The 10717-nt window shown below is 26.1% G+C and overlaps 1 protein-coding gene across 1 annotated transcript; it reads left to right on the forward strand.

The window, feature by feature from the left end:
• The first annotated feature begins 1220 nt into the window (after positions 1-1220).
• Positions 1221-3715, forward strand: LOC132924711 (uncharacterized). Its single transcript, XM_060989154.1, has 2 exons — positions 1221-2499; positions 3344-3715. The coding sequence occupies exons 1-2, from the start codon at positions 1294-1296 to the stop codon at positions 3713-3715; spliced, it is 1578 nt and encodes a 525-aa protein (XP_060845137.1). The 5' UTR covers positions 1221-1293.
• Positions 3716-10717: the final 7002 nt, after the last annotated feature.

Consider the following 10717-nt stretch of genomic DNA (forward strand, 5'->3'; position numbering starts at 1 on the left):
AGGAGAAACCTTGAATTCCGAAAGTTCCGAAGACTGATCAATGAATTATAATTATATATTTTGTTTGATTTTTTTTTGCTGACAGCCGTAAAATTTGATTGAAAACAAATGTAAACTATAATTTATTATAAATAATAAGTTTTTGTATAATATTTCTCGTGTACATAATTCATTATGAAAAAAAAAAAACGTAATGATCACAAAAATAAATATTATTTATTTATATATACATTTAAAATGTCCGGGAAAATAAAATCTGGTAACAGGCTGACAGACCGTCTCCGCTCAAAATCGTTTTTTGTATTGAAATTGAATTCAAATTTAACACACCAATGTAAGTTATAAGTTTATAACATTAACAGTGACTTGACACCTAATGTACAACACAGCGGAAACAACTTATTACCTATACCTTATTTTTTTTTAAATTAATTTTGAATTGATTTTATTTTTTTTTTTTTTGGCTGCATGTTACTTGCGTCCCAAAAAAAGATATATTTTTTAGGTAGTAAATGTGACCGGTAAATTGCGTGCCGTTTTGGGGACGCAAGCAGCCATATAATTATTATCGATATTATCTTCTAAAACGGTGCAACACGATTGCGGACTTTTTACCTTTTTACCTGAAAAAAACATAACACGATTGCGGACTTTTTACCTTTTAATATTTGAGAAAAAACAACACGATTGCGCACCTTAAATATTTTTTCTTTGAGCAAACACAAATATTTAAATAAATTTACCAACATTAATAATAACTTAATACGTATAGTAAAAAAATCTTATAATATATCACAGTAATTACGCGTCAAAAAAAGGAATAATATGCCGATATTTATTTATAAAAATAAAGAATTAAAATACACTCATAACGATAAACAAATATTTAAATAATTTTAAATAAATGGTTATAGTTTAAGAAACACACCTATAATAGTATAGTATACGTATTACGTATACACAATTGTTACGGCCAGTGGATACTATTATATGGCGTCTAATAATATTTTATTACTATAATAACCGATAATAACTGATAAAGTGATAAGTGTTATAGTTGCTGTGCTTTTCCAACGTACGAGTATTCACATCTGTTAATATTTATTGTACCGAATTTTATTTTATTGATAATTAACTAATACTGTACGTCAAAGAGATCTATAATGTGATAGTCGTAGCCCGTCGGTCACATTCTCACGTCATATTATCTAAACGTTATATTATATTGAGACAGTCTAAATTGTGCAACGTATATATTTCCGTTTTATTTTTGTGCAATTTTGTTTTGGGAAAATGGAGAAACAAATACAAAAAAAATTTGAAACAGAAAAAGGTAAGCCGTGTATTTTAGTTGAAGATTATAAATATAGTGAATTTAAAATTCTGAAAAAGTGTGGGAACATTCGGTATAACTGTACGAATAAAAATTGTTCTGCCAGTTTACTCGTTGACAAGGATGTAACCAAAGTGTTAAGTATGTTAAATGAGCATACACATGAGGTGATTCCAAAAAATATTATTAATAGGCAAATTGTGAGTTCTCGTTTAAAAAGAAAATGTGAAAATGATCTTCTTACTAGGCCAAATAAAATAATTAGGCAAGAACTTATAAATACCGAAAACGATATCCAGCCGGTTTATTCTGATATAAAGTTATGGAGAAAGTGTATGTATGATAAACGTAGAAAGAATATGCAAAAAATTCCAAAATCGTTAGAGGAAGCGATAACTCAGTTGTTAGATGGTCGTGAAAATATTATAACTAATACTGGTGAACTATTTTGTCATATGGAAGAAACTTCAAGTCCAATTATATTCACTTGCAAAACTAATCTTGAACTATTGAGTCAATCTTCTCATATTTTTGCAGACGGTACATTTTCATATGCACCCAAATATTTTGAACAACTGTATTCAATACATATATTACAAAATGGTTTTTATGCTCCTATAATTTATTGTTTTTTAATTTCAAAATCAACTGAAACTTATATACAAATGTGGCACACAATTATTAATTTATGTTTAAGATTCGACATAAATATACAAAATTCATTAAAGTGTTCAAATTTTCATTTTGATTTTGAAAAGAGTGCTCACAACGCTGTTAGACATTTTTTCCCAAACTGCAAAATTATGGCCTGCAGATTTCATTTAGGCCAATCATGGTTCAGGAAAATTCAAAGTGACAGTAATTTATTAAAAAACTATAATTCAAAATCTGAACTAGGTGTATGGTTGAAACAATTTTTTGCACTTGGATTTTTACCTTCGGAAGATGTAGAAGATGCTTTTACTTATTTAATTGAAAATAGCCCTACTGATAATTTTGAATTTACTGATTATATACTGAACAATTATATATCATCTGATGCCGCTTTCCCACCGATTTTATGGGCAACTGAACCTTCAACAGAGGCAAGAACGACCAATGGGCCAGAATCTTTCCATAGCCACTATAATGCTCAGTTTTATACTTCTCATCCATCTATTCACCAAGTTATACATATTTTATTGGGTATTCAAAGTGAAACTTATTTAAAAATATATAGTATAAAACAACAAAATATTAACAAGCCTCGTAAAGAGCAAGAAGAGAATATTGCATTTATAATTAACACTTGGGAAAAATATAAAAATAATGAAATGTCTTTAAATGATTATTTGCTGATATTAGGACCACGTTTTTGTGCTAAAAAGTTATAAGAACTTGATTTTTATTATATATATATATGTATATTTTTATTTTGACGCGTAATAATAAGTTACTGTAATGTATATACATATACTTTTTTTTTTACTATACGAATTATGTAATTAATTATTATTATTGTCATCGTTATGAGTGTATCTTAATTCTTTATTTTTATAAATAAATATCGGCATATTATTCCTTTTTTTGACGCGTAATTACTGTGATATATTATAAGATTTTTTTACTATACGTATTAAGTTATTATTAATGTTGGTAAATTTATTTAAATATTTGTGTTTGCTCAAAGAAAAAATATTTAAGGTGCGCAATCGTGTTGTTTTTTCTCAAATATTAAAAGGTAAAAAGTCCGCAATCGTGTTATGTTTTTTTCAGGTAAAAAGGTAAAAAGTCCGCAATCGTGTTACGGCCCTTCTAAAATAGTTAAAATTGATAGTATCGTGTCACTAAAATCGATAGTTCATAAATTGTACTGTATATACATGTGTGTGAGTGCGTGCGTTACTTACTTATACAATGTAGATACAATTTATCTATGATAAGTTATATACTATAAACTAGTATAATATGAAATTAGTAATAGTAAATAAAATTCTACTTTAATAATTAATTAATACGTAATTTCTATAGGTGGCGAAAAATTTAAGCTATAGGTTCAACTATAATGATCTCAGAACTTCTACAGAAATCGGTAAATTTTTAAACAGCTTTTTTGGACTACCTTTTTTACCTCCTGAAATGGTGAGTGATGTGTTTGTGTTTGAGCTTATGGCCATTGCTCCAACTGGTTGTGACGAATTTACAGACTATATATTTGATAACTATATTTCTGAAAATTCTAAATTCCCTCCTCATGTTTGGTCTGAATGTTCAAATAGTATAAAAAGAACAACAAATGCATGTGAAGCTTTTCACTCGAAATTTAATTCATATTTTTACTCTAGTCATCCACATATTTTCCAATTCATTGACGTCTTAAAACCATTCCAGATTAATACATAATATGTCTTAATTAATAGCGTTAATACTAAAAAGAAAGATTATAGAAAAAAAAAATTTTAAATTAGAATACTTAAATAAACAAATCGAAAGTTTAAAAAAAAAACGAAATTTCACCATTAAGTTTTATAATTAACGTTTCATTTAAATTTCAACCAATATAACGTAAATCATGACATGACAATTTATTATTAGGTACTACATATTATTATTAAAAGTTATTATCATAACATATGATTTTTTTTATTATTTTTTATTATATTATAATATATTTGAATTGTATTATTATTATTATTATTATTCCGATTCAATTGAACTGATAATTTATTATAACATGAATTTTTATATTATTATTGTTATAAATTAAAATTGTATCATCAATGTACATTTTTATATCGATTATATCGATATTTCGGGACGCAATTAGGTCGTAAAAAAAGGTATACCGGGACGCAAATAGGCTATGGCCTTTTTGAATCTTTTTTTTGCGGGACTGATAATAATTTCGGACGCAAGTAGTATGCTCCCTTTTTTTTAACAAATATATTAACGAATAATATTATTACTTAGGTATATTATAAAGTTTTGCTGCAATATATTTATAAAATTTCTGAAACAACACTTCGGTATCAGTCCCAAAAAAGTAAATTTTATGTATGAAAAAATATTACGTGATTGATTGTGAAGGGAGAAAATAATTTTTATAATTTCAGTTCTCCAACTTTGATTCAATTAAAATTAGACCTCTACATTTTAATTGAGTACAGATAATTACAACTCACACCAGGTATATACATTTAAACACACTATGTCGCAAACGTATTTTAATTTAGAATTTGTGTCTTCCATATATATAATTTAACAACTATCATAAATGTGATATGGTAAGAATTCTATGAGGAAATACTAGTACGTTTTAACCGATTAATCTTTTTAATGATAACTATTATTGAATATATATGCTATGCGAGTGTCGTGATTTTAAGACGAGAAATAAAAAAGGGTGAGAGTTGCCTAATATATTTGTGGCCGAAGGGCGCGAAAATATTAAATACGGCCCTGAATAACCGTATATTATATTATAGAACCCATCTTTTGGCGGAATAAACATGTATTATATTATTTGATTATACACAATGGTTGTGTTGTACTATATAGTATTATTATATAATTATAATATTACTTAATCCTCAATAATATTCATGGCCATCGTCTAAGAGAAGTTTTTTTTTTTTTTTATTTAACCTTTCTAATTTAATTAATCTATAATAATTTTGTTTACCAATAATCGAACACACATTTAGGCTTACAACTATAGGTGAATACAATTCTATCTAAACGAACTTAATTGTATTTACAAATGTTTATTCTATTACAATAGTATTATAATACAAACTCGTTTTATTATTTTTAGATTTTAATAATTCATAGGTATATCCGCAACCAGTTTTATGAGATCTTTTGAAAAATAAAAGATACCCAAAATACTAACAAGTCGAAGGTTATTGAAATAATTGTTAAAATATTAATTAATTTAATTATACTCAGCTAATATATTATTAAAGATAACATTTATAATAAATTTCATTTATGGATGATCTTTTGTAAGGTCCCGAAAGCTATTGAAATATTATCTCATTGAATTTGCTTGATTGATTGATTATACTTTATAAATTAATTCGTATAAATTATCTATTATATCGCATATTTAATTTCCTTAAACATGAATTTCATTAAATTTACTTATCACATCCTTGAGAGATAATACCATTTTATACGAGTTAAATATTTTCATAAATTGGGTCAAATATATTAAATGTCTAAGCATACAAACTAATAGGTTTATGTCCTTCTGTAAACTCATAACACCTAGATGATATTATTTTATATTTATAATCTCCTATATTATTTTCATTAAATTATACGTAACTAAATACTGCTACGATAGGATCTAAGTACCTAATCAAAAAGGCTAAAATCTTTTCTTAATTCATGAAGAGACTCAGATAATATAATATTATAGTATCACTAACTTCGTTTCTATGATATCCTTGATGCGTTTCGAAGGTTCTCTAATATCTTATTTTTTTAATCTTTTTTAAAAAATATGCTGTAATTTACATATTTTAAAAATAATATTATTGGGTCTAATATTTGTTTTTGTCGTTTCAGTTTAGCTTTTAATTGTATTGACAATATAATTAACATAATCATTGATATATATATATACGAGCTAAACAGCTATTCACGTTTACGATTTGGTTAATGAGCTAATAATATTAGGAATTATATCCTTAGTCACTGCAGATTAAGTCGATATATTTAAAATTTAAAGACCTTAGAAGTCAGTGTTCAAGACGTAGATTTTTTTATCTGGTAGATTTTTTTAAGTTTTATTATTTTATAATAACAACTAAGAACATATTATTATTATATACTAACGGTGTGATTGCAGTGATCCTTTAAAATCGTATTAAAATAGATAAGTGTTAACACATAATAAATTGAAGTTTTGTATTAATTTATTACTATAAGTACGTAGTGTAACTAATACCAATATCATTATGTATTTATGTTATTTTTTTTTGTCACGGTAAAATGGTACAAGACATATAGAAACATTTAAAAAGTGCTATTTAGGGTATGATATTAATAAGCTATTTTAATGTGTTTACTGTTTAACAACCATATATACATCGTATAATAAGCATCATATTATATTATTATATCATAATATAATGTAATTTTTAAAGTATAGATACACTCATTTGTACAAAAGTTGATCTGCGAATCAGTGAATGTTATATTTATGACAGTTAATACGTTTTACAGTTGTTGGCAAATTCGTCTGGATATGACCGGTTATATGTGAAGGTTATATCACTACATATACAAGTACGGCAGTATAACACGTATAGTTACAATTAACTGTTTTGAAATATAATATTATAATGTGATAACTGTTAGAATATGATATATATATATAAGCATATGTTAAGGGATCTTTTAATCCTATGATGGTACCTATATATTATATTGTGATAAAATTAAAAAATCACTACAGTATTTAATTGGTAATCGACGTCCTGGAACTGTATTAGAAATTAATTAAATTGTAATTTGTGATTTAATAATTAATTGAAATGTCAATATAAACGTAAAGATACAATAATTACAACGATTTTTATTATAATATTCATATGTTTTCAATTATAAAAATGATTGCAAATACAGACTTATGGTAGGTATACCACACAATATAAAATGTAATCGATATAAATCAAGTTGGTACAAAAATAACCGGTATACTACATTAATTAAATAACAATGTTGTTTTGTTTGGAATTTACGTGAGCAAATTCAATTTTGAAAAATAAGTGTTCTGATGTATTATTTTGTTTTTATTTATTCTTCAAGAAGATAATTAGGCCCCACTGTACATGTTCGTGGGGGCGCCCACGAGTTTAAATAAGTCTGTTTAACGATGTAAACATTTTTTTTCAACTAATTTTTATCATTAATTAATTTCTTTATTGTATTTCATTGAAAAACTAAAGTTTGAATTCTAAAATTACGAATGACATTTAAACGACCTAAAATACACATAATCTTAACAAGTCTTCCATTATGGGATTCTACTTAGGTACATACGTAAGTAGTTACCATTTAAACAACAAACATGCTTTGTGCGCGGTATTGCGGTTTTTTTTTTTCATTTTCAGAGATGAGCCTGGTCAGCACACACAACTCGTGTATTGCCACATAGTAAAAAAAAAAACTTGTTTAAATACAATATTTTTGGAGAAATTGTATTATTTAAATTTTTTTTTAATTATTATTATTATTACTATATTGGGTACAAATACGATATACCATAATATATAAATAGGTATATACCAGATGTTGAACCGTATGGTAAATTCCCCTCTTGATCTTTTATTATTGCATAATTGAATAATTTATTGTTTTCAGTTAAATTGCGTACTACACCAGATGACCGAAATCATTATTAAAATTGTTTATCGTTATGAATTCGTTGTCAGACTACTACTATAGTTATTAGCTTATGAATACTATCTGCTTTTACTGCGCGTCTAATACGGCATCTGTGTATGGCATCAAAAGTCCATTTTACGTAGCCATCGTAAAAACTATATCTCAACTTAGCGCGGTATTTCTACGTCAAGTTTCATAACACTAAGTTGATTTTTCCGACTCAAGAGTTACATTTACGTCATAAGCGCTAAAAACGCACTCTTTAGCAATATCATTAGCATGATTGCATGTATCACGATGATCTTTAGATTTTGTTTCGACGACGTAACTATTTATAATTTCATATTGTGTAGGGTATTTATAGTAAAACCTTAATCTTATTTTGAACTTCGTGGTATATAAAGAGCATAATATAATACTATCTTAAACTGCTAATACGTAAAACAGTATCTGCGCTAAATGATTAAGCGCATGTGTTTGTTTTGTTTTTACTTCCTGCAATTACAGACGAGGACGGTGCGCAGGAAATCCACTAGTTTTATAGTCACTTAAGCTCCTAAGAATATCAACATAATTACCCTCTCGTTTCTCGTTCAAAATTATTGAAATGAGCTCGTACAACTCACGGCACAGGTACCTGTATCATTTTGAAGTGTAAGAACTGGAGAGCGAATCGACGATACAGCTATATATAATAGCCAATGAAAAGTGTTATACGAAACATTTAATACGATTTCACTGTTTCAAAAAGCGATTTATGATTAAAAAATAATAATAATTTATAGAATTCTCGTTAGTTGCCTCGTTGCGATCTGCAGAAATTAAAGACACGCGTGTTTCTAACCGACATTGACCTAGCTATTATAATATGTGTGGTAATAATATTTGAATACAAGCTACATGTTATTTTTGGTGTTTGGGTACCTACTTATTTACTTAAATCATAAGTACTTTATTAAAATATTTCACCAATAATTAATAACCCAAATTACTCAATACTCCATCAATGTCACTTATCCACGAAACAAAATACAATATATTATACTAGTCAACGATATCAACATATTATTTTTAATAAACAATATATTATCAAGACGTATGTTGTCCGTTACAAAAACATTTCGACACATTTTGGTGATAAAAATAATTATTATCAATCCTCTAATTATATACACTATACAGTTATAGTAGTAGGAACATTCAATTACGGGAAACATTTTATATTGTTCTTGTAAGTGATGAAATATAATAATTATAGCAGTATAATACACACACTAACAATGTAATAGTATGATATTATACTGGTGACCGTGTCCACTATGACGGCGATACCCACTATGCCCAAACAATCTGAAATTTAAGGTGACAAATTATTATATTTTAGTGCGTAACAAGCGTAGAAGGCAAAACCGTCGTCACTGGGTCATTCTTTTGTAACATACCTATATGTATAATAATTATACCATTGATTATACATTTATACATGATATTAATGCAATTTTTAGTGTTATGTCTAGACGCTATACCTGCGTGTTTCACAACATCAAGTTTTTTGGAATTTTCATTTAAAACTGTATTTTGTATATGTTATTTAACCTTGTCGAAAGAAATCTTTCTTATTAATAGAACTGTATAATTATAGTAAAACGTATTCCCTAGTTTTTTTTTTTTTTTTTTAATAAAAATATTACCTATTTACATTTTTAATTTATAAATTAAATAGTTCAAATTTACTATTAAGATATTAAAACGTTCTACATTTTATGCAAATTAAAAGAATAAATTATTTAGTTATAATTCAATAAAAAGTAATATGCTGTAGGTTTGAGAAACAACGTTTTTTAATTGCGAATACACATATTGTTACAGTACTTTCATTAATAATTAGAAACAAACAAGAATTTTTATACAAAACCAGTTTTTGTTAAAATCAATTTTTTTTTTTTTTTTTAAAGATAATTAGCATACATAATACTTACCTAAAATTGTCAGTTTTTTTATTCTCCTATGTAATAACATTGTAATTGTATCATTTTCAAAATATTTTATAAACATTATATTTTATTTATAGATGTTTAAAATCTCCGTTTTTTTGTGCTGTAATTTATGAACGTATTTGACAAATTTAAATATTAACTAGTAAAATTACAGTTAATCATCACATGATTCAAGTTTTTTAATGTATTTCATTCAAACATTAAATTTGAAACATATTCTACTATTACTCAAATTATCATTTTCTATACTTAATACAATTTAAATTCATTTTAAGCTTTTCATATACATTTGAAATTTTCGTTTTTTTTTTAGTTTTTTAGATTTTGAACGGAATGATGAATGTATTGATTTTACAATGATGTGTGTTTTTTTTTTTTTTTTGTGTGTCTGACATCACTTTTTGGAGTAGTAATAATGCTTCGATTTTTGACTTCAGCCCCTCTTTGCAAAGTAAAATTCATCTAGTTGGTACTTTGGGGGGTTAAAAGTAAAAAGATCCAATAGTTTTCAAAAGTGTCGAGAAAAATCCTGAAAAAATTACGGAAAAACGGGAATTTTTACGCATAACCACTTTTTGACAAAATCGATTTTTTGATTTTGCTGTAACTCAAAAACAAATCATTGTAAATACTTGAAATTTTCACCAAATGTTTATATTATGGTTATCTATTTGCGATTAAATTTTCAAAATATTTTGATCTTTTTTAAGCTACTTATAGACAATTGAAATTTTCGAATTTTTTAAGTTTTTTTTCTTAAAATGCCGATAAAAAAAAATTTGGCCGTCCAAAAAATCTTTAAAATTGAATACAAGATTTATTATAAGTTGTGCTTATCGTAGTAAACAAAAATCAAAAATCGTTAGTCACAATTTTTGTTTATAAGCATTTAAAGTTTAAATATTTACGAAATATATGAAAATCGCGAAAATTTGCTAGGAATTTTGAAGTTGAAAATTCATAAATTTTTTGTGATTTATACTTAAGGTTCAAAAATCCAATACTAGGTTAT

This window comes from Rhopalosiphum padi, chromosome 3 (genome assembly GCF_020882245.1).
Source record: "Rhopalosiphum padi isolate XX-2018 chromosome 3, ASM2088224v1, whole genome shotgun sequence".
In the NCBI taxonomy this organism is placed as follows: domain Eukaryota; kingdom Metazoa; phylum Arthropoda; class Insecta; order Hemiptera; family Aphididae; genus Rhopalosiphum; species Rhopalosiphum padi.

Coding starts and splice junctions, on each gene's coding strand:
- LOC132924711 (XM_060989154.1), top strand. CDS start 1,294: ATGGAGAAACAAATACAAAAAAAATTTGAAACAGAAAAAGGTAAGCCG. Junction 2,500..3,343: donor CTCATCCATCTATTCACCAA/GTTATACATATT, acceptor TAATTTCTATAG/GTGGCGAAAAATTTAAGCTA.